Source organism: Catharus ustulatus, chromosome 15 (genome assembly GCF_009819885.2).
Source record: "Catharus ustulatus isolate bCatUst1 chromosome 15, bCatUst1.pri.v2, whole genome shotgun sequence".
Taxonomy (NCBI): Eukaryota; Metazoa; Chordata; class Aves; order Passeriformes; family Turdidae; genus Catharus; species Catharus ustulatus.
Window position 1 is genome coordinate 2417511 of NC_046235.1, and position 23456 is coordinate 2440966.

Consider the following 23456-nt stretch of genomic DNA (forward strand, 5'->3'; position numbering starts at 1 on the left):
GGAGTGGAGGAACCCTGGGAGTGGAGGAACCCTAGGAGTGGGTACAAGGGAAGGGAACGAATCTGAGGGCACAAAGTGCTGAGCTGCCTCTGTCTGTCACACTCAGAAACCTTTCAAGCCCCAAAGTCCCTTCCCTCCCCAGGAACAGCCCAAGGACCCGACCACCCGCACCCCTTCCCCAGCTCCGTCCCGGCGATCCCCCGCGCCCCCCCGGCTCTCTCCAGCCCCCGCCCCTGGCCCGCCCCGGTCCCTCCCCTCCCGCCGCAGCCGCGGCTCCGGGGCTGGGCAGGCGGCGGCGGGGGCGCCGCTCCGGCGGGCGGCGGGGCCATGCTGGGCAAGGACTACATGCTGGCCATCGTCCTGGTCAACTGCGACGGTCAGCACGGGGGGCACGGGCACGGGCACAGCCCGCAGGGTCAGGGGCGGGGTGCAGGACCGGGGATGAGCTGCGGGGCCGGGGTCGGGTTGGGGGACCGGGGATGAGCAGCGGGGCCGGTGCCGGAATGCGGGGCCGGGGTCGGGGTCGGGTTGCGGGGCCGGGTTGCGGGGCCGGGCCCCGAGGGTGGGAGCGGCGGCCGCGCCCGGAGCTGTCCGCGGTGCTGATCGGGGCCCGGCCCCGCCGCTCCCCGCCCCGCCAAGGTCGCCGGGAGCCCACCCGCTCCAGAGGCACCTCCATATCCAGGTGTCCCCAGCCCCGGAGCAGCCCCCCAGTGCCACCCCCGGGACCCCCATGCCCCGGGAGCCCCGCCCGGCCCCACAGCCCCGGCCGCTCGGAGCGCGCCGCCCCCGCGGGCCCGGGCTCGCTCCGGCCGCGCTGCGCCACGGGCTCGAGTCGGAGCCCGCGCAGGGCTGGGGGTGCTGGGGGTGCGGGGCCACGGCTGCCGCTCCCTCCGGCTGCAGCCCCCGGGCACAATCCGCTGCCCGGGCCCCGGCGCCTGTCGTGGCCCCTTTCCCGGCCGAGGCCAGGGGAGCACTTGGCTGAGCCCAGGTACCCCGCAGGGTTCCCGGCCTGGCAGGCCCAGGCTGCCCCTGCCCTCTGTGCCCTGCCGAGGTTCTGCTGTCCCCCCGCGGGAGCCAGCGAGGCAGTTCCCTGCACTGGGGTCTGCCACCGCTGCAGCCACGCTGGCATCGTGCCATGTTCCCTTGCCAGGCTCCTCTCCCAGCCCATGTACCCAGCCACGCACCCAGAGGCCATTGCAAAACCCTTCCGCTGCTGCTCAAAGCTGTTGGCTCCTCAGGGCAGTTGGGGGATCTTCCTCTCTCTCCTGTATCTCACACGCTCTCTCTCTGCACAGACAACCTCTGGAGTGACCAGAGCCTGGAGACAGACCCTGACCTTCCCCCAAGCTGGAGGAAAATCTGTGACTCTCTGGGTACCTATTACTGGCATGTGCCAACAGGCACAACACAGTGGCAGCACCCTGCACGCACCACCGGCCCAGGAGGGCACACGGAGGCTGATGGAGAGGAGACACTCCAGGGAAGGGTAAGGAATGTGGGCAGGGGTGTGAGGGCTGGTGTTGGATTCCACCCCTGGCAGAATCCTGCTGAAGGGCCCTCTGGACTGGTCCAGCCTCCCCTTGGAGCACCCTGCCTGTGTGACCCGGAAGTCGTGCTCGGCCCCATTCTGGGGTTAAGCCCTTTGAAAGGCTCCACAAGCCCCATCCTGGGGCTCATCCTAGTTGGGACTCATCTTGACTACCCAAGATGCTCACAAGCTTGTTGCTGTCCTGGGAGGGAGGGCTCCTACCTGGTGCCTCCTGCCTGTCTCTCTTTCAGCTGTCACCCCTTTTCTCTTCTCTTCTCTCCCAGGAATGCCAGGGCCCTGCAGCGAAGCACTTGGCCAAGGACCGGCCCATTCCCAGCCCCATGGCTTCACTGTCCCGGAGGTGGGGCTATCCTTGTGCTTTGCTGGCTTGTTTGTGGGGTACCATTGATCCTTGACCAGCACTGGGTGCTTCCCCCAGAGCAGCTGAAACCAGCAGGACCATGCTGGGCACCCCCATGGGATGTTTCCCAGCTGCTGGTTCCTGATGCTTCCCTGGGTGCCCCAGGAGCACACGGAAGGAGCTTTCCCTCACTGCCCCATCCCTCTGCAGGCACTCGCTGTCCTGGCACGGAGATGACTTCCAGCACAGCGCAGAGCCCGGCTCCAAGGTACCCGCACCCGCCAGCTCCACTGCCGCATCGTGGGCTGTGCTGGCAGAGGAGGAGGAGGGTGGCAGCTGGCAGGGACATGGATGGGAGCCAGAGCAGGGGTGACCACTCTGGCACGGTGAGGGACGGAGGTGGCTGTGCCAGTGGCACTGAAGCCCCTCGTGTCTCTGCTCAGTGCTTTGCTGTGCGCTCTCTGGGCTGGGTGGAGATACCCGAGGAGGACCTGGCACCTGGCAAGAGCAGCATTGCCGTCAACAACTGCATCCAGCAGCTTTCCAACAGCAGGGGCCAGGGCTCTGCGGAGAACCAGGGTGAGGTAAGAGCCTGGGACGGTGCTGCCAGGCAGGGCCCTACCCCAGGGCTGCTGTTGCTGAGGCTGGAGGGGAGCAGGTGGTAGAGCAAACTCTCTACACAGAGCATCCATCCCATGGTCCCAGGTGTAGAGCAGGTGGGTCTGACAGGGCTGGCCCTTGGGAACAGTGCCTGGGTGGGTCCCCACACATGGGAATGGTAGCTAGGAAGGCAGGGGAGGAACAGGGCTGACCCCACAGCTGGGGTGGAGTAGGTTGGTGGGAAAGGGGCTTGCTTACACAGGGGCTGAGGGAACCACTGTCCCTCTGCAGGGCCAGGACCTAGTGATGATTCTGAAGAAGGACACCATGAGCCTGGTGGACCCCCTCGACCGCAGCCTCATCCACCGCCAGCCCATCCTCAACATCCGTGTCTGGGGTGTTGGCTGCGACAACGGCAGGTGCCAGGGGCGAGGGCAGAGCTGGGGGCCAGGGGGTGGCTCTGCCCCTTGCAGGGCAGCACCTCAGCAGTGACCTGTCCCCTCTCCTCCCTCCCGACTGCCACCACGGCTGCAGGGACAGGTAAGGGGGCACAGAGCTGGAGGGCAGTACAGGCAGGGGGCTGCCTCTCTCGGGGTCTCACTGCCTTGCTCGTGGCCTTGCAGAGACTTCGCCTTTGTGGCCAGTGACAAGGACACCTGCGTCCTCAAGTGCCACGTCTTCCACTGCAATGTGCCTGCCAAGGGCATCGCCAAGGCTCTGCATGAGATGTGCTCCAAGGTGGGATGCAAGGGTCCAGAAGGGTGTGAGCATGGCCCGGGGATTGCGGGGGTGAGGGGAGGTTCCGGGACCCCCGTCTCTTGCAGATCGTGGCCGAGCGAGCTGTAGCGAGCAGCAGGCTGCCCCGCGCCGCCACGCTGGAGCCCATCTCTGCCGAGGACCTGCCACTGCAAGGTAGCGGCATTTCTGCCACGGTGCGCTTTTGAGCCAGAGCCCTCTGCTTGTCCGGCTGTTTCCCCGAGTCCTTGGGGATGGCGGGGACACAGCGAGGGACACGGGGGTAGCCCCACCTCTCCCGTCCTGGCAGTGGATATCCTAGAAGCGGTGCGGCAGTCGATGCAGACCTACGAGGCGCTGTACATCGGCAGCCTGCCCGTGCCCAGGGCCATGGGTGAGCGCCGCTGCTCCCCCGCAGGGGGGGACACCCAGGAATCCCCTCCGTGCCCTGGGGCCGGGCGGCCCCTGCCCGCACCATGCCCTCAGCTGGGGCCGACAGGATGGGGTGTCCCTCTCCCCAGGGATGGATGTGTTGAACGAGGCCATCGAGAAGCTGACGAGACGCCCTGGGCGGGAGAACTGGACACCCTCCCTCATCTACGTGTCCGACACGGCCATGAGGGTGCACCATGCGCAGGTGGGGAGGGGACAGGGGGCTGTGGCCGGGGCGGGCCCGGCGCTGCCCCCGGCAGAGCGCACCTGGGGGGCGGCAGCGCTGCCCGGGCGGCGGCCAGGGGTGGATGGGCCCGCGGGGTCCCCGCAGGAGCCCGAGGAGGCGGCGCACATCTGGGAGTGCCAGGTGCGGTACGTGACCTTCCTGGGCGTGGGCCGGGACGCGCACACCTTCGCGCTCATCGTGGACACCGGGCGACGCTTCCAGTGCGCGGCCTTCTGGTGCGAGCCCGACGCCGGCACCATCTCGGAGGCCGTGCAGGCCGCCTGCATGGTGAGCACCGGCGGCCCCGGGGGACACGCGCAGCCCCGGGGAGGGCGGGGGTGCCGAGTGTCCCCCGCGCTTGCCTCTCGTGTCCCCGCAGGTGCAGTACCAGAAGTGCCTCGTGGCCGCCGCACCGGGGGCGAAGGCGAAGAGCGCGGCTGGCCGGGGCCGGGCCGGGCCGGCGGGCCGCGGGGGACTCTGCCCGCGGGGCGGCCAAGGCGGGGGGGGGCGGCGGCGGCGCGGGGGCCGGGGCCCGCAAGCGGGGGACTCTTCTCCTTCCTGGAGGTGTTCCGCCTCCGGCGGGCCCTCCTGCACAGCCCGTAGCGGGCCGGGCCGGGCCGGGGCCGGGGCCGGAGCCGCCGGGGGGGAGCCCCCGACCCCGAGCGCGGCCCCGGCCCCGGCCCCGAGCGCGGCCCCCGCAGGGGCGGGGACAGGCGCGGCCCCGCCCCTCCCGCCCCTCCCCGCCTGGCGGGCCGGAAGGGGCGGGGCCGGGCGTGACGTGGCGGGATGGCGGAGTCCTACGTGAAGCCGGGTGAGGGGGCGCGGGGCGCGCGCGGCACTTCCGGTGCGGGGGGGTCCCGGTGCGGGACAGGGCCCGGGTGGGGCCGGGTGGGGCCGTGAGGCCGCGCCCGGGGTCGGCTCCTCCGCGGGTCCGTGGTGTGGGGGGGACGCCGGGGCCGTACCGGCTGTGGGGAGCGCCGGGAGGGACGTGCCGGGGGGTCCCGCTTGGCGCAGGGGCTCCTCGGTCTCCTCTGGTCTCACCGCGCCTTCACTGCTGCAGGGAACCAGGAGCGCGGCTGGAACGACCCCCCCCAGTTCTCGTACGGGCTGCAGGCACAAGCCGGGGGCTCCCGCCGGACCCCGCTCACCCGCCGGGCCCCCGCCCCGCCCGCGGGGGCATCCCCAGGTCAGCCCCGCGGGGCCCCGCCTGTCCCTCACCCTGCCCGGCCTCTCCCTCCGGCTCCGGGCCGAGCTCCAGGGGCCGCTCCCTGCCGGGATCCGCGGGGAGCTGCGGCCTGGCTCCCGCAGCCGCGGTGCTGGGGGCGGCGGAGCCGGGGCTCAGGGTCCCCCGTTCTGCGGGGCCCGGTGTCCCCGCGCTGACGGGCTCGGCGCCTCTGCTCTGCAGGTGCCCCCCCGGGCCCGCCCAGCGCTCCCGCAGACCCCGCAGCGCCGCCGCCCCGGGCGCTGGGGCCGCCCCGCAGGGCTCTGCCGGCGCTGCCCCGCGGGCCGAGGCCCGGCCGAGCGCGGCGTGCCCGGAGCAGGAGCAGTGCAGCGTGTCCGCCGACACCGTCCTCGCCCCGCTGCGGGCCGCCCTGGACTCCTGCCGGGCCACGGTGCAGGTGAGGCTGCGGCCCCCCCCCGCACCTCTGACCCGCGGTGCAGAGGGACGGAGACGGCAGCCGGGGCAGCCGGGCAGGGGCTGCCGGGTTCCCAGAGACCTCAGGGGGGAAGAGAGCAGCCCCAGAGCCGATGGGGACACACTTCGCCTCACTCCCAGCTCACTTCTGCTTCCAGAAACAAGTGTGCAATGACATCGGGCGGCGGCTGACAGTGCTGGAGGACGCGTGGGCTCAGGGGAAGCTGTCGGCACCAGTGAGGAAGAGGATGAGCCTCCTGGTGCAAGGTACGGGGTGAAGGGGGCTGCAGCCGCCCCAGCAGCAGGCCCTGGGGCAGAGGCATCCGCGGGACGCTGGATCCTGCGCCCCTGACCGGGTTCCCTGTGCTGGCAGAGCTTCAGCAGCAGCACTGGGATGCAGCTGACGAGATCCACCGCTCGCTTATGGTGGACCACGTGGAACGAGGTGAGCCAGTGGATGGTGGGCGTGAAGCGCCTCATCGCTGAGACGCGGGACCTGCCCACCGGAGAGACGGACGGCAGCGCTGACACCGAGCCTGCGACCGAACCCGCGCCCGAGCCCGAGCAGGAGGAGCCCTGACACCAGGGACGGGGCTGTGAACTGTGAGCGGGGCAGCCCCTGCCCAGGGCCACCGGCAGGAACAGGGCCCCTGCTGCTGGAGGGAGTCTGGGCACCCCCTCTGTCTCCCAATCCTCATCCAGGAAAAGGGGATTTTAATCATTGCGACATTTTAGTGGCGATTCATTATGTTTAATAAACAGCACCAACCTGCCCCCTCCCACAGTGTCCCTGAGGGTTCTGGCACTGACAGGTCATGGGGCTCCCAGGGTCAGCAGGAGATGGGATTGTTGGGTGAGACCATGGGGCTCTGGCCTTGACAGGGTGCTCTTGGCCAGCAGGATATCAAGGGAAGAGTTGGCAGTATGTGGCTGGAGCAGGGAGCACTGTGTGTCTGTGCTGCACTGGCTGGCAAAGCTTGGCCCCTCATCTGGCAGTGGGGGTCCTACAGCAGCCCCAGAGCCAGCCCTGCTGCAGGAGGGGTTGAGGCTGGCTGGGGAGGCCAATGTGCCAACAGCCCCAGGCATTAGCAGGGTTTGTGCTGCAGCCACAGCCCTGGCTCCTGTCTGGGCTCCTGCTGTCCTGGCACAGCTCAGAGCTGACTCTGGAACCCAAGAGCCCTGGGTGACCTCGGGGATAGGGAGGTCCAGGGACAGACACGTGCCCAGCCAGGTGTTAACTGTGCTATTCTCCCCCTGTTCACAGGATGGCCTCACCACAGCTGAGAACAGACCCCCAGGCCCTCACCACCCCCACCTGCAGTGTCGCCCTCTGCACCCTCCTGGTGCTGCTCACCTCCCCTCCCTGGGGGTGACGACCCCGCTGAGCCCCAACAAAGACACACACCATGTTAGCACAGGGGTTTCACGGTGTTTATTGATCAAGCATGAGCTCCTAGGCAATTGCACCAGCCACTTGTGCTAGAGCCTGAGGGTGTCACACGTCCATCCCCAGCATCAGAGAGGGCTGCAGCCAGCTGGTCACGGTGCCAGCACCTCCACGAGGCCCAGGAACAGGCCCAGCCATGGCCTGGAGACGGGGAGATGGAAACTCAGATGTCCATCTCAAACTGGTCTTGATCTGCAAGGGCATGGATGGATACAGGAGCAGGGTTAGGGTGGGACTGGCGTGGCAGACAGAGGGAGCAGGAGCTGGGGCCAGGCTGTCCCAGGGGTGGCCCATGGGTCTGGGGCCTGGGCTGCTCACCTGGCATGGCCTCTTGGCTCTCATTCCGCTCCTTGAGCTCCTCCAGCTTGACGAGGCTGGACTGGGCCAGGGATGTGACACCGGGGGTCTGGGGCAGGCAGCAGGGAGGGGTCCTGGCCGCGGGGTGAATTCTTGCACTCCAGCAGGAACTTGCGGTCGCAGATGATGCGGGTACCTGCCAAAAGCGGGGGCCTGTCAGCCACTGCTGGGCCTGGCCACCCCGCCCCTGAGCACCTCAGCCCAGAGCAGGGGGTGGGACCCAGTGCTGGGCCATGGCTCATGGACACACCTGGCTCTGGAGCCACCATATCTGGCTTCCCACAAGGCAGCCTGGGGCACCCATCCTGCCCAGCAGCCATTCCCCACATTATTCCTCCCCTTCAGGCTCTGGAGCTCTGCATGATGCAGCACAGGGGGTTGAGCCTGCCAGGGGCTATCCCATGGTGGCCAACATAGGCCACCCCTGTGCTGCCTGGAGGGAAGGGCCAGTCCTGGGGGACGGAGCCTGCTGGCCAGGCAGCAACAGCTTCCTGTGGTGTCCTGTTCCAGGGTGGAGCAGCAAGGGCTGGGTATCACACTGTGGGCACCCTGGGGACCCATTCCCATTGTCTCAGCCAGGAATCTGCTGCTCCCTGCAAGAGGACAACAGCTGGGTTCCATGGGACATCTCCTCCTCCAGCCTGCTGGGTGTGCAGTGTCCACCCAGGGCACTACTGCCTCCTCCCCATGCTCCAACTGCCTGCCAGCAGTGCCTGAGGGCACAGCAGCCCGTGTGCCACGTCTGCAGCCCTGCCATTCCTGCCCATCCCTCCTGCAGCCCTGGCAGTTCCCTGCCAGGCTCCGGCAGTGGGTGCAGCCCAGGGTTCCAGGGAGCCCAGAGCTGCTGCTGGGCACTGCAACTTTTACACAGCCCACACCTGCCACGGCCCCCCAGCACCAGGCTGGGCTCCCTCACCCCAGAGAAGCTTAACTGAAGGCACACGATGGAGCCAGTGCTCACAGGGTGGGCACCTGTGGCTCCACCCAAACATGGTCAGCTCAGGAATGAGGCTCATGCTTCCCTGAGGACAGACAGCAAAGAAAAGTGGCTCAGTGGCTGACCCAGGGGGCAGAAGGGAAAAGGAGGACAGGTCTGGGGGAGCCCTGCCACCCAGGGCTGGTGAACTCGAGTGGGCACAAACTCTGGTGTTACCTCCATGCTTTCCCTGGATCCAGTCAGCCCACCCTGAGGGACCAGCACTGCATTCACCAGGCCCTGGCACTGCCACCAGCCTGCTCCCCAGAAGCACAAGGACCTGCCTCTGCCCCTCTGTAACCATGGGGCAGGGATGAATGGTGGTCTGAACTCTGAGCAGGATCTTCCTACAAAACTTTGGGATTCCCTTTTCCACACTTTAGTGGAGGTTGCTTGGGGCCACTTGGATCTGATGCCCAGAGCAAGTGCCCATGTCCTCAGGGAAGGAGCTGTGTGGAAGAGAACCCAAGAAGGGACCTGTGCAGCAAGGGCTGGGGTGGCCATGGCTGTTCCAGGGACAGCCCTATCCCCATCCTGGGTCTTGCCCCTGGTGTCACAGAGCAGACTGTGCCACCTGCCCTGGAGCTGCAGCCATCCAGGATGGGGAGACAGTGGCTCCCCAGGATGTGGGTAGGAGGAGGTGGCACAGAAAAGGGACACCACACCCTGCCCCTGCACCTCCCCCCCAGAGCACACATCTACTGCACCACAACACTGCTTGTTTTCAATACAATTGCTGCTGCCACGTGGCCCCTGCCCAGGGCAGGGCACTGCACTGGGTGATCTTCCAACACAAACCTTTCTGTGACTCTGATTCTATGTGTATCTCCTTTGGTGTTTGGCACTACCACTGGCGCAGCAGCAGTTCAATCTTTTTTTGCATTCTGTCCTCAAATAACAAAAAAAAAGATCTGAATGTACCATGCAATAGTGCTTCTGAGGTTGATTTGCCTCTGGTATGTGGATACTGCTTGTGCAGTTTGGGTTTTCAGTACTTCTTTATGCTTTTACTGGGGAATCTCTGCTGCTGCATGTGAGGATTTGTCTGGATAAGGTGGAAGAAGGTGAAGTCTCCACCTGGTCTGACACTGATCCATTGGATTAGATACTATGTGCTGTGGAGTTTCCTGCTTAAGGAATGGATCCAACATTCCATGTAGTTACTGCATTGCTTCAGAACAAAAGCAGAACTAAGCACAGTCTAAGTGCAGAAAGTAGAGAACTGGATCAGGAGCTAATGTTCATCTTAAGCAGTGTGCAAAAATCCTCTTCTTCCTCACAGAAAGGACTTGAGGAGCTCTTAGCAGATTTACAGCATTACAAGAAACTTAGAACTGAAACTATTACATTTCCACAATTTCCATTTTAACGGGAAGCACTTTTCTAAGATCTGCTGCTGGGCAGGTGAAGGAACCCTGCATTCACCTGTCACTGTTGCCAAACCTGATCTCTCAGGTGACCACCTGCCAGAAGCAGCAGAACTAATCCAGAAGGAAAGAACCATAACCCAGAAGCAGGTTCACACCAATAAAAGGCTCACAAGTGGCAGGGACAAGGGCTCTGCAGACATCTGTGGCTCCAAACCCTCCCAAACCTGCCCTGCACCCACGAGCTCAGTACGTGACCCTGGGGAGATGCATCACCCCAGACAGGGCAGCAGTTACTGAGGACAAGAACATACAGCCCTTTCCAAAATTCTCACACACAACCTATAAATGCTGTTTGCCTTTTATTGAGTATTCAGGTAAATATTTCACATTAATACAGGCTACATAAAGTAGAGCCACTATACGACATGAAAATTTACTCAGCTTTTCCTTTTAAGTCTGTAAACAATTATACAGGTATTTACCACCCTAAAAGGTCAAAATCATGTCATCAGCTAGTTCTCTGCTGCATACAAGGAGCATTCAGTAGTTGTTTAGCCAAAAGCACTAGTTTTGTCTGATTTTTAAGTTTGAAGTGGCTAAACTAACTGGAGAACAGAATCAGTTTGTATAGGTAAGTCAATTTGTTCTTATACAATGGGCAATCGAGATTCCATTGTTACAGCCCACAGAAAATCACTTAGTTAGGCACATGAAAAAAAATCCCCAGGGTTCTTCAAGGTCATAAAGATTCCCAAACCAGGCTAAAAAAGGACAGACCCCCTTAAATCAGTTGACGTACTTGAGATGCATGTTTCCAATGTGAGGTGCCCAGGTGCCAGGCCAAATCTACAGCAAGAAATAAAAAGACAAATCTATTATAAAAACAAATAAAGGTTCCTTTAACAGTGTTTTACCACTGAGGGTAAGCATAAGGCTTCCCTCAAAATACAACCAGACTGTCCAAAGGCAGGAGCTCTCCAGCTCTGGCCCAAGGTCTGACTGACAACCTGTAAGGTGCTGACAATGGATATAAACCCTCTCACTTTTAACAGTCCATTACCTGGCTGAGCAGTCTTGAAATGCTGCTTGTTTTACCTGCAAGGTTTAGTATCAATAGCACCATGGATGTTGGGTGAACACACACACACACACTGTAGGGAGAAGTCATGCAAACAATCTCAATCCTAGTTTCAAAGAACTGAAAAAAAGCAAAGTGTCACCCAAAGTGGGTATCACAGCACCATGTAAAGCCCCAGGAAAGCACAGGTGGGAAAAGGCAGCCACACTACCTGCTGAGCATCAGTTACATTCTGTTGAGTTCTGGACAACTTTGATCATGGGATTCCAGGCAGGATCTGGAGTATGGAGCCCGTTAAAGAGGGGCCCTCCTGGGCCATCTGCCAGCTGGGGGTGCGAGAGGTATCAGAGTGCCGCCGTACATGGAGATGGGCAGGCCCTGAGGGACAAGACAGCACTGGTGAAGGACATGGGGAAGGGTGGCTGTAAGACCAGACAGAGCCAGGTCACCTCCACAGGCTACTGGCAGGAATCTCAGCACTGTCAGAGAACACTGGAGAAGAGTATGGAACACAGTGACTTCAGAGCTGGAGCTTCCAGCCAGCTCAGCCATTTTTCTGAACTTACACCTAGCAGAGGCTGCAGCACACACAGAGTTTCAGATAAGCCCACAAAGCCAGGCCAGCAGCTGAACACTGTGATCTCAGTGTTCCCTCCTCTCTGCAGCACAGGACAGCTGCAGTGCACACAGGGCTGCACTGAGCCAATCAGACTGGGTTGAAGATTTTCTCTAATTCCATAATGGCCATCTAAAATAATTCTGCCTGTTCAGAAAGAGCAAGTTACAGAGCAGCTTTCTGCAATTAGAAGAATTCTCTTCCTATGTGTGAAGGGCTCTGCTTTGCCACACAGCTGCCAAGACCACATGCTATGTTCTTTTTGAAACGTTCTGTGAGTCCTCTCCTCCTGCCACTTCCCCAAGGAAGGTATGTGGTATTGAGGCCATGATTTGTGCTGAAAGCATTAAGCAAAACTTGTAATCACCCTCAAGAGCTGGGCAAGCCTTGTGAAACATTTCCAGGAGACTGAGTTTCTGAGAGATGAAACACTGCAGAGTGATGAAGGCCTTCAGCTACTGACCAGAGAATATCTGCAACCTACAGACTGTGGCTTAGTTTAGATCTGCCTCCAGGTCTGGGCACCTTTTCTGGTCAGTTCTGGGATGAAAGAAAGTTTAGGACTGGGGTGACAAGCAATGGCAGCAGAGGCACACACACACACACACACAGGGTGAACAGGCAGAGCAGGAGATGCAATAAAGTCAGACTCTGGTCATTTCATAAATCCAACTCTCTGTACTTACTTTTAGAAAAAATCCACAAAACTATTTGGCATAGGTTGGTGGAAAATATTCGAGGGAGCCACTATTCCAGAATCATCTCTCTCCATTGGCTGATGCTGAGAAAACGTGCCTGGGTCTGACAGCTGCTGATGCATTGGATGACTTCCCATGACAGGCTGAGACCAACCTGACAAACCTTCTGCAAAGAGATTAAAAATGGCTGATGAAATTCACTGCAGGCACTCGAGTAGAACTCAGCAGCTGCACACACACCTAAGGCCACCCAAAGGCACCCTGAAAACACACAGCCACAGAGGGATCTCAGGTATCCAGACAAGGGTGGAGAAGATGGGGACTACCACAACTGTGAGTTCCACATGTCCACTTGCAAAATGGCTAAAATCCAACAGAGCTCCCAACACTACCTGTAAGCACATACAAGCTTTTCTTGAAAACACACAGCAATGCTGAGACATGAGTTAACCAAAGTGTGGAGGGCTTCACTGAAGCATGTAACAAATGCAGGACTCAAACGTTTGTATTAAAAGTTACCAATGGAAACACTCTACACCTCAAATGCTGCACCTCCTCCTTTCCACAAAATCCAACTACCAGGAAACTGAACGTAAAACTTCAGCTGTTTCAAAGTCATTCCTTGGGAACCAAGGCTGCCTGGAACAGAAGTTAATCCCATACTGTTCAAGAGTCATGAGGAAATCAATGCAAAACCCAGCATCCACAGCTCTGTCCCTGGTGCATCAGCTGCACCTCAGCTGCCACTGTAAAATGTGAGTGGAAAACGAGAGAGGAACCTGGACAGAGGGAGCCAACAGTCAGACCTGGAAAGAGCCCCTTAAACAGACAGAAATTGTTTACTCTAAGCTCTGCACTCTGTATGAGGTCTCTGCACCATTTCAGGCTCACATGTGCCTGGGGACTTAACCCAGGCTGGATGAGAAGCACCAGCATCAGGAGAGGAAACCACTGAGCTGTGCTGTCCCCACCACTGCCACCAGCTCTCCCTCAGGACATTCCCCTGCTGTTCACAGTCTGTGGAGCTTCACTCCTCCTCTGCACCCCTCCTTTCCCAGCGCTGCTGAGAGGCCTGGCAGGCTCTGGCAGCAGGGGGACTCACCAGACACGCTGTTGACCCCGAAGGACCAGATGCCGCTGTGGCCCACGGGAGCTGTGAAGTTGCTGCCCAGGGGCGTGGGGGTGACGGAGCCTCCCTGGCGGATCCTGGCGAGCCGCTCTGTCCCCGATGGGAGGGGGCACCTTCCTGTCCTGGCTGCTGTTCCCCGCTTTTGGTTGGCCCAAGTTAGCAGGTGCAGAAGCAGCTGAGAGGGGTGAAGATGATCCTGAGGAAACTGATGGAATAGGAGATTCACCTGCTGAAGAGAGTATTTCTCTTGCTTAATTACACACAAAGCAGCAAGGGTAAATACCATCCCCGTTTATTTCCCCAAAGCAAATGATAAAATGTTTTAAAGGCTTTTTTTTTTTTGGCAAGCATTCTTCAAGTCTTTCACAGAAATTCTGTCTAGGAATTAGTTTAACTCTAAAATCAACATTAAAACACAAATGCTTTCAGCCATCAGAATCATGATATTCTCATGACATAGCAGTGTATCTAAATTAATTACAAGAAAGAATAAGAAACATGGAAGAGTTTCAGGAAGAGGTGAAAACATCAGCCAAAGATACCATAAATATCTAAAGAGCCTGGTTTTGGTATCCACCACTTCCAGCAGAAGAGAAATCAGACAGCTTCCCAAAGCCACAGGTGTGACCCAAGAGCATAAAGTCCCGCCAGCTTCAGAAGTGTCACTGACTCTCCTTGGGAAATCCAACTTCCTTTGAGCACTCCTTTAAACATTTTGGTTCTTAAACTCAGAGTGGCAATGAAGTTGCATGCAGTGACATGAAAAACCTCTTCAGCTAAGATTCTGAATCAAAGGACCCATATTTTCTGTAAAGCTACTTCCATGTTCTTTCCATTAGGAGGAAAACCCCACTGTTACCTTGGATGATGCTTAGAGATTTTGGGACATTTAAAGTATAATTCCAGATCCCAATTAAAAAAAAAAAAAAGAAAAAAAAAAAAAGAGAAAAAAGGCAAGTATAACTTCAAACCATGGCAAAATATGACATTTTCACCTAATACTGCACTTGTACTACTTAGAGAGGAATCTTTAGCTTGGCATAATCAGCTCCACTCCCCCACAGCTCATGCCCTCATCCTCTCAAGAGCCTACAATGACTCATTTTTTGCCCAAATACGCCTTTAGCAATGCTACCAGAACTAGTGGCATGGGAAAAAAAAAAACCCCACAAAATAGCACAGCTTGGATTTGCACACCATCCTCAGAGCTGCTCAAAGCAATTGGAAAGCATTTTGTGCATTACTGGGTAAGTTCCCCTCAAGTTAGAAATCTACTAAAGACAATAGCTATGAATTTATAGTTAACTAAGACAGACCCATGAAGTTCCTACATGAATTTGTTGCGCTTGTCCAAGGATGTGGTGAAAAAATGCTGTCTGTTAAAGCTGGGAGTCCCAACAGGCGCTGGCCCTTGAAGGTAAACCCGTGCTCCTTGTATGTTTGCTGAAAAGCCTGTCAAAGGACCTGAAGAAGAAGTTGTAGAGCTGTTGGATGGATCTAGAGAGGGTAAGCCTGAAATAAACATAAATTTGATTAAATATCTCTCTTTGGGAACCTGCTTCAAAGCACCAGAGAAAGCTGGTGCTCCAAATATAATTAAAGCATCTCATCACCTTTGGGGGCATCTGCACATGGTAAGGTCATTTTACAGGTGCACGATTCTCCCTTAGAAACCACAGAGGCATCTCTGGTTTGGCCTCAAGTTTTAACAAAAACAGCCATCCTTGGCCACTGCAAGAAAATGATCTTAGCAGGGAGGGCAGAGCAGGAAAAAGCTGGGAGTGGCCACAGTCTTTGCTTACAAAAAGCCACACAAATCCAACAGGGATCCAGGGCTGTGTGAAAGTCCCAGGGGAATCCAGCACCAGGGAAGCAGTTCTCTGCAGGATGGGCTTTGCCATCCCAGAGGTACCTTCATGTAGAGATCAGAGCACACTGTGGCCACAGAGACAGGGCTGGTGTGGCCACAGCACCACTGGGGAGGGGGGCTGCTTCCTCCAGGGACGTGTGAGAGGAAGAGAGATGGAGAAAGAGTTCAAAGTCCCACAAAAATTACTAGCAAGGGTGAATTACAGCTTTTTTTTTTTTAATAAGCCAAAGCTTTTAAGTACTTTTCCAAAATGTTGTAAAAGCTCTTAATCACACGTTATTACCTGAAAGCAGAAATGGGCATGGCATGGTTCACCTGAGTTTAGGGTTTAGTTTCAAGGGCCTATTAAACAAGATTAGTTTTCAAAACCATTTAAACATTTCAAAATGACCACAACCAGGACCAGCCTATGTTGCTGCAGAGTGAGGTTGAAGGTTACATGTACACCACACCCCACCACAAACAGCAGTGCTGCCAGGCAGTATCAGGCCAGAAACTAGAGGGGCACCTTTCAGTGCCTGGATAGCTCCTGAAAGCCAGGTCTTTTCAACCTGATTTACTCCCTCCAGAAGTGCCAGATCCAACCTGCTCACATGGACAGAAATGATTTGTTGGAGTTGAAGGAGGTGCTTTTCTCACTAGCCCAAAGGTTAAAAAGAGAAATCTCTCTTATACCAAGGAGAAACACATCCCCCTGCTGCTGGAACATGGGGTGCTCAGCCAAGGGACTCCCAGCATGGGAGGACATTGCTGGGTTTGTCACAGCACAAACTCCACGGCTCTGAGGAGGATGCCAGTGCCTGTGGCTGCAGTGTGGTTGAGCTGAGTTTGTCTGGAGTTGCAGCCTGGCTCCAGCTTGGAGCTCAAGCAGCCCAGGGCCCTCCCTGGGCATCTGCTGAGGAGCCACTGACTGGCACTGGCCACTCCTCTAGTCACAAACCTGGCAAAAAGGCCCCTGTGGGGACAATTCCAGCACTCACCAAAACACAACCTGCCAGCTGGCTGGCCACCCCACAAGGTCTGCCCCAGACAGAAGGGTACAGAGCCCATGGGTGCTGCTGGGGTCCCAGACAGACAACAAGGCAGGGATTGTGACAAAAGATGGCTCAGGAGGCTGATGGGTACACAGCTTTTGGATATACAGATTGTAAAGTGCAATGACTGGACAGTCAAGGCCACTTCAGCACAGCTGGATGTGCTCCATGGGCTGAAGGGAGCACAACAGTCAGAGATGCACAAATCCAGAATCAGGTCACAAAGCACACTTCTTAACATTATCTTGGCTTTCATAAAGGTGGATGAAAACATTCACTCCATATTAAAAATGGCTATTCTGAACAGCAACCCCCCAAATCCTGACTGCAATAATGAGCTTCCTATTTGTGTACTTACCAACAAAATCAGGTTTTCTAATACTAAAATCTCCTGCAATACCATAATCTGCACTTAGTTGGGCTATGAACTCAAACTCCTCATTGTGCTCTGAATGCCTAACTGAGCTTTTGAGAGGAGTGTATTGATCTCACACAAACTCTGCTCAAAATTCAGTTTATCAAAGACCCCAGGCAGATATTGGTTACGGAAATGTTACCTGCACCTTTAGAGAAAGAGCCACAACACTTGGTCACTCTGTATGAAACAGAGTCCAACCATTTCATGCAGTTCCATACTCATGTGCTGCTTCCTAAGTTGGCATATTTCAAGTTTTAATAAGCAAAGTCTCAAACTCCTTAAAATACAGAGGACAGAAGTAACAAATAGATTTCTTTTGGTCTTCTCCACAGTCTCCTCTCATGGCTGGGCTAAGCCTGCCTCAACTGTAAACTGCCAGGAAAAGAGACCTAAAAATAGGCCATTTCCAGAATGGATCCACAGCCAGTGAGATCTGCAGAAATATCTGTGAACCAGGGAAAACTCAAGCTGCAGCTGAGCTCACCCATAACCAGGAAAAGCACTACCCCCTGAGGTGAAAACTTGTTAAGAAAAAGCTGGTTTAGTGCACAAACTATATTAAATCTTCACCAAATAAGTTTAGAGGTGTCCTTTAGAATTGATTTGTGGAAAATTTGCCATGGGCCAACAGTGCAAGAAAGGCACAAAATGCAAACCTCTGCTCTCTCAGGTGTAGTCACAGCTGAGATCAGAGGATGGGTGTCCACCTGCTCTGAGGCCATTACCAACCCCTCTGAGCACACACAATTGTCAGGCCAGGCCCTGGCTGCTCTCTGTCCATTGTGCTGCTGTTGGCCAGAGCATGAGCAGTGACCAGCCCTTCTCCCCTCCTCTCAAACCTCATAATTCCTGTCACCAAACCCTGTGGAAACAGCCATGGAAGTCCCCATCCTGCCAGCCTCAGGCAAGGTCCATTCCCCTGGAAAAGGTGAATGAGAGGGGTGGACAGACCCTACTTAGCTCTGAGGGAAGGCAACAGAGAAGACCTCAGCCTACTGTGCTCACCCTTTCCTCTCTAGCACACCTTCCAAACATCCTCAAGCTCCCTTAACCCCCCTACTCCTGGGATATCTAGATTCTGGAACAGAAGTGATCAAAAGCAGGATGAAGGAAAATGACATTAAATGAATCAACTAAGGACCTGACTAATCACCTCCTGCCAGACACAATTTTAGCAGCACACTACCTATTTGCAATTTTTCTTCACTTTGCAATATCCTAATCAAATCCTAACTCAGGAAAATGAGCTTCAGTTGAGAATTTCACACATATCTCCCCAAAGTCAAGTGTGTGAGTTTTCCTTGGCTATCTACCTAACCTTTCTAAGGGCAGAAACAGATTTACAGTTTTTTAAATACTTACAGTCCCTTAAGAATATATAAAGTAGAAATAGAAGAAATTTTCTCCGATTACAAACAGATGATCTTAACATAAGGGAACAACAAAATACTTTGCTGCTGTGGAAGTCCCAGCCACCCATGTTTGCACATGCAGGATGCCATTGTCAGGGAAATCAGATCCCATTTGCCACAAGTTTCCTTTCCCAGGAATTATTTCAGCAACAGCCAAACCAGTTTAGAGCAGAGGAAAAGCTGAGCCATTGTCAAGTGGTTCTGGATCCTGTTGGGGGTCTGGCAGCTCTTTATTAACAATCTCTGATGAACAAGGTCCAGTTATTTCATCTTACCCACCTAGTTCTGCTTACTACACTGAAGCTGGATGTGGCACAGAGTTCTAGGTGTGCCCTCTGCTTTGCAGAGCTCTGCAGCCCAAATTTAACAATTGAGAAAACCACAGTCATAGCAAACACCCCAGTTTTGTGGTTAAAGCCAGAGAGAAGTGTTCAGGTTTGCAAAAGTCCTGCACATTTGTCAAGCAACTGAGAGGAAAGGGAATGCTGAAGATCTTTTCCTTACCATCACATCTTCCAAATGCTCCCTTCTCCTTTAATCTGAAAGTCAAGCTACTTGACTTGTCCCAGCCCAGCATTTGAGTCCTGAAGCTTTAGCCCAAACACACCACACACACTGTGTGGGCAAGGATGACTCCAGTGCAAGGCTCTCCAACACCCAGCTCCAGGGCACCCCACAGCCACCATGGCAAGGACAAAGGGTGGCATAGAATAGATCTCTTGAGGGTCCCTTCCAACCAAATGGGTGCACTTGTTTTCTGCAACATAATTTGAACTCTGAGAAGATAAAAGTCCTGCAGGCAGGGCACAGCACGGGCAGGGAGCTCAATGTCAGTGTTCCTAACACATTTGAAACAAATCCAGATGTGCTAGTACTGCTACACTGAACTTCTGAACAAAACACCCCATGCAGTAGCACACCAGTAAGTTCTACAAAGCAAGCTTAGTAAAATCCCAGAGCCAAAAGGCACAGAGAGTTTACCCTCACCAAGTCAACATACAACATGGAGCACCTGCATGCAGTCACTGCTGCGGCTGGAACCTCCAGGAGTCCTCAGGTTTGGTGTCACCCCACACTGTGCTCCATTCCAACACAAACCCTAAAATCAATGCTACACTACAAGCAGGTGGGAGCATTCCTGTCTCACACAGAGGACAAGCAATGCAACATCTGCAATATTCCCCAACACCTAACAGCCTAGAGGAGCTGAAGAAAAAAAAATCATCCATATTTTAAAGAGCACTTAGGAAAAACAGGCCACTCTCATTACAAAAGCAGTCTCCAACTGTGATTGTAGACTACTTCTCCGTCAGTATGATGATCAAAGTGCAATGGCTGAAAGAATAATTTTGTCCAGAACATGACCTCGATGACTTACCTACAGGACTAGTTGAAACCCGTTGGGAAGGTGGCCTGAAACCAGGAGCCTTGGAGTTGTCGGGATGGACGTTTTCCACATGTCCTAGCACAGAGTTATTCAGAAAGGTAGACTGAACAGTGAAAGATGGGTCAGCTGCTGCTCGGGTAGAGAGTGGACAGTCTCCCCATGCTTGGTTAGCTGGCACCTGGTTGCTATCAAAAAGACTACTAAAGTGATTGAAGAGCGTTGCTGGCCCAAAGGCAGGAGGCAATGATTTGTTTGCTGGGTTAATGTGCATCTGAGAACCGTTCATAACGTTCATGGCTGACGAAAGCTGCACTGCAGCAGGTGGACCTTGAGAAGGTGTTAAAGGAACTTGATTCGTAACAAAAATAGACTGAGGATCTTGATGGAGGTTTGCATTTGGTACCACTGAATAGAAAGAACCTCTGGACTGCATCCTGTGAGTAACTCGAGGTGCTGGTACAGCTACTTGAGGTAAGTTACTGTTGTCCTGATTATCTGCAACAACTGACCTGGGCGACGCTAAGCTTAAAGGAGCAGTTTCTGAGCTGGATGAAAAAGGCATCGACATGGAAGGGCTGATGTCAGACATGCTGGTTGGCAGAATTTCATCTTGGGCGCTGCTGAGCGGTGCGGGACTGCTCGCCGGGCGCGTCTCGGTGCCCCCTGAGCTGCTGCTGGCTGACACACTGCAACTGCTGGCGGTTGAAGCTGGCGGGCACACGCTCGTGGGCGGCTGCTCGGGGGCGGGCACCTTCTCCTTGGCTGCGGAGACGGCCGAGAACGAGTCTGCTTTCAGGGCAGAATGCTGCGTTTGCGGAGCAGGAGGCGGCAGAAACGCTGCGGGCACTTGCCCGTTGTTTGTGGGGGCGGAGGAAGCTGAGGGCAGAGTGCTACAGGTGCTGGTCACAGTTGAGATGGCTGTGGCTGCAGCACTCGTCTTGGGGACGCACGTAGCAAAGAGCTGCTTCCTGACCGAGGAGGGAGTCCGGTTACTGGTCACGCACAGAGGCTGGCTGGAAGCAGCTACAGACGAGGCTGTGACGGGACAGTGGACGTAGCTAACCCAGGAGACTCGGTCTGCAGAACGCTGCCGTTCTGGTTACCCACACGACTCGAACTGTTATGCTTTGGAGAGCTGTTCGTGCTGCCAGGGTTAACTGGTCTCACTGGGAATGGTCCCCAAGTGTTTGGTGAAGGTGAAAAGGTTCCTCCGAATTGGGCCATAGGTAAGCGAGGGTGCCGGATCTGTTGCATAGTTTGGGCAGCCAGCAAGGCAAAATGAGGGTGAGAATAAGCGAGAGGAAGAGACACCGGAAAAGATGAGCGCACGTTCGCTGGGACATTCTTGTTTAATTTGTTAGGAGGCTGGAAAGTCGATAGTGTTGATGACTGCGACGTGACCAGGGGCGGTGCTCCCAGAGGAAACGAGTTCTTGTTGGAAGCAGTCGCAGTGCTGACTCCAGATGAAAAGTTTGCGTGGATTGACTTGCTACTCGAAGCAGGTGTTCTTATGTGAGTTTTAGGAATCAAGTCTTCCAGTTCCTTGGCAGGATCTTGAATAAGGGCATTGATGAGTTGCACTGCGTATCGCGTGGACTCTGTACCTCCCCTAGATTAAACACAAACAGATTTATCTTTCGCAAAAGGAAACCCACTTTGCGCAACGTTCCGGAGCTTCAATCTCACACTGATCTCTCAGTCTACTGCAAGTTTACTGCAGTAAGTTATTTCTCGGCTTCTGTGTATTTTAAGGATTATCTTTGAAGCTGTCAGCATATCTTGGCAGCAGGAATGTATGTTCTATTCTAGAACAAAGAAGTTAAATAGACCTGCCTTACAAAGCAAACAAACTTTTCAATAAATGACACTGTGGGCTAACTCAAGACTTTCATTTTGAGATACTGTACCTTATAGTGATCATTCTCTCTCCATTCTTATCTTTTTGCTTATCCACATCAATGTGGGCACCAGTGACATCTTGAATTGCTGTGATGTTGCACCCACCTCTTCCCATTATTCTAGATACCACAGAAGCTGGGACTGATAATTTCTTTGACCTGTATCACAAAGATCAGAAAGCTGTGAAATGCATTCGAACTTCAAAGACAGACAAAACCCTCTGCTGTCTGACAATGGTTGAAGTAATTTTCTTAAGGGCATTAAGTGGTTTTCTGCTGACCCCTTCTTCACCCTTTGGAGCCTCTCTCAAAGTACCCCACTCAAATTACTCATCATCCTCAGTGCCTGACAAGGACTTCTCCAGCAACATTTACTCCACCACTATTGTAACACAGATATGTGAGCTTTAAAGTACTTCAGAACCCTTCCGGATTTTATCTTATCTTGGGTACCTCTCCAAAGTGACACAAATCCTTATCAACCTGATTTTATACAAGCAGCTCTCTTTCAAATGTAAAAGCCCATGGCTTAACTACTTTGACTGTTTATAGCAAGAAGAAGGTGGCTTTCCAGTGTTTTCCCAGCGATCAGCTTTGTACCACCACCCACATCCACAACGTTTTAGCATCCACCTCTTTCAGATGTCAAGATCTGGAAGTGCAGCATCACCAATAAACAGTGGTGGGTGAAAGCAGGTGAAGGTGTGCAGTGCTGTGATTTGGGGAGCTGCTGGAAGCCCCTGTCATGGCAGCCTGGACTTGCAGAAGCAGGCTCACTGTCAGGCCACAATGCTGTCACCAGTCAGTCAGTTTAGGGTTTTCCTGATTCCCATGGTGGGTCAGAGCAAGCACACACTGCTGGGAAGTGTGTGAACACAAGCTCTGCTTGCACACAGACCCCAGCTGAGGTCTCTGGGCCACCACAGTCCCAGACTTCAGGGTGTGTTGGAGCTCTTGCACCCATAAGCTGCTTTCAGGTGTGCTACTGATGTGCACTGGCTTGATGCTGAACAATCAGAGGGGATTCCAAGGGGCTTCAGAAATGACAGCAGCCACAGGTCCCCACCACTCTGTGGAAAGGCTGCCAGCTTCACCTAGCTATTCCAGTCTTGGAAACTTGTAAGAAACTGGATCCTCAGGAACTGTTTGTCACTTAACAGGACTTAGAGGAAACCTGTTTAATTTTAAACATCTAAACACATGGAAATGTTCTAAAGCAACACTCACATTGCCAGGCTGTTATTTCTGTCCCCCATTCCTGCCACGACAGCAAACTACAACCCTTCCCATCCCCAGAACCCCCAGTGCATGCACCCAGCTCTGTCTCAAGGCTGTTTCATGCTTTGGGTTTTCTTCCCCAGCTCCACTTCCAAGGCTCCCCTTTCAAGACAGACTTCACAGCTACTCCCTCCCCAAACCAGAGCTTCATCATCACCTAAGTTTCAAGAACACTTGTACAGCTCACAGAGCTCCTGACTGCACCTTGGTCTGCTTCCACCCCAGCCCACTGGGGAGCTCTGGCAAAAACTCAAGGAGGCATTTCTCTTCCAGGAGAGCCCACCCTAGTGCCCAGTCCCCTTCCACCCATCATCCATAGCCATTTCCCTCCCTCCATCCCTCCCCTCCCAAGGCTGATGGTTTTGACCTAGAGAAGTGCCCCAAAAATACCTTTTTGCTCCGGAACAGCAGCGCCCTCCTCTCTGCAGCTGAAATTGCTCAATTGGTGTTGGCTGCAGAGTGTTGCTTGGGGGAGGGTCTTTCAAAACTCTGCCCACTTGCCTGTCAGGGGCAGAAGGGATGCTTGCATTGGTTACTTTGATAGACATCCCTTCTAGCTGGGGGTCACTCACAGGGAGAGGGAAGAAGAATTCTTGTTGAGATCAGGAGAGGCTTTAGCAGAGGGAGCTCCTGGCACTGCACCCACACATCTACAGTCACCAACAATGATCTTTGGCAGGACATGCTGCCATCAGTCAGGGCACAGCAAACACCACACAGAACACTCAATGGAATGTTCCTTATGGCATTCCTTAGGAAAGAGGATAGGGCAGGTTCTGGATGCACTTCTAGAACACTGCCAAGGCCAACACAAGAGCAGACAACACCCATGTGAACATTTAGGCTGATTCAAAGAGTTGAGATTCAGAAATCCCAGCAGAGCAGGAGCAGCCCCAGGTCAGAGGGGGGTCAGGGCTGTCTGGGGGGTTCCTGCCTGCACCACTCCCCAAGTGGGGGCCAGGCTGCCAAA

The 23456-nt window shown here is 55.2% G+C and overlaps 4 protein-coding genes across 4 annotated transcripts; 2 read left to right on the forward strand and 2 right to left on the reverse strand.

The window, feature by feature from the left end:
• Positions 1 to 275: 275 nt before the first annotated feature.
• On the forward strand, positions 276 to 4485 carry LOC117003524 (amyloid-beta A4 precursor protein-binding family B member 3-like). The gene is made up of 14 exons (XM_042779759.1): positions 276 to 376; positions 1296 to 1486; positions 1813 to 1889; positions 2100 to 2157; positions 2333 to 2473; positions 2781 to 2908; positions 3024 to 3029; positions 3113 to 3227; positions 3314 to 3401; positions 3535 to 3618; positions 3746 to 3861; positions 3988 to 4170; positions 4262 to 4342; positions 4447 to 4485. Exons 1-14 carry the CDS (start codon positions 328 to 330, stop codon positions 4483 to 4485), a joined length of 1356 nt encoding a protein of 451 aa, XP_042635693.1. The 5' UTR covers positions 276 to 327.
• A 117-nt stretch (positions 4486 to 4602) lies between these two features.
• LOC117003525 (steroid receptor RNA activator 1-like) lies at positions 4603 to 6297 on the forward strand. Its single transcript, XM_033073492.2, is given in 6 exon segments — positions 4603 to 4693; positions 4943 to 5068; positions 5191 to 5501; positions 5677 to 5785; positions 5892 to 5956; positions 5958 to 6297. Coding segments are annotated over 6 exon segments (777 nt in total). The 5' UTR covers positions 4603 to 4668; the 3' UTR covers positions 6099 to 6297.
• A 718-nt stretch (positions 6298 to 7015) lies between these two features.
• LOC117003307 (eukaryotic translation initiation factor 4E-binding protein 3-like) lies at positions 7016 to 10968 on the reverse strand. The gene is given in 5 exon segments (XM_042779745.1): positions 7016 to 7157; positions 7284 to 7413; positions 7415 to 7458; positions 10468 to 10514; positions 10958 to 10968. Coding segments are annotated over 5 exon segments (261 nt in total). The 3' UTR covers positions 7016 to 7128.
• A 1082-nt stretch (positions 10969 to 12050) lies between these two features.
• On the reverse strand, positions 12051 to 23195 carry LOC117003526 (ankyrin repeat and KH domain-containing protein 1-like). The gene is made up of 6 exons (XM_033073493.2): positions 22877 to 23195; positions 21218 to 21367; positions 20338 to 20919; positions 19777 to 20278; positions 13163 to 13364; positions 12051 to 12226 (listed from the first exon to the last, which is right to left on the reverse strand). Exons 1-6 carry the CDS (start codon positions 23032 to 23034, stop codon positions 12051 to 12053), a joined length of 1770 nt encoding a protein of 589 aa, XP_032929384.1. The 5' UTR covers positions 23035 to 23195.
• Between the last annotated feature and the right edge of the window lie 261 nt (positions 23196 to 23456).

Bases quoted from the DNA above. Each gene is read 5' to 3' on its own strand.
- LOC117003526 (XM_033073493.2), bottom strand. From the start codon at position 23,034: ATGTCTATCAAAGTAACCAATGCAAGCATCCCTTCTGCCCCTGACAGG. The intron at 20,920-21,217 runs GTACAGTATCTC...TGTTTAATCTAG, and splicing joins GAGAGAATGATCACTATAAG to GGGAGGTACAGAGTCCACGC. The intron at 12,227-13,162 runs GTGAGTCCCCCT...ATCTCTTTGCAG, and splicing joins CGGGGTCAACAGCGTGTCTG to AAGGTTTGTCAGGTTGGTCT.
- LOC117003524 (XM_042779759.1), top strand. From the start codon at position 328: ATGCTGGGCAAGGACTACATGCTGGCCATCGTCCTGGTCAACTGCGAC. The intron at 3,862-3,987 runs GTGGGGAGGGGA...GGGTCCCCGCAG, and splicing joins TGAGGGTGCACCATGCGCAG to GAGCCCGAGGAGGCGGCGCA. The intron at 4,171-4,261 runs GTGAGCACCGGC...GTGTCCCCGCAG, and splicing joins CCGTGCAGGCCGCCTGCATG to GTGCAGTACCAGAAGTGCCT.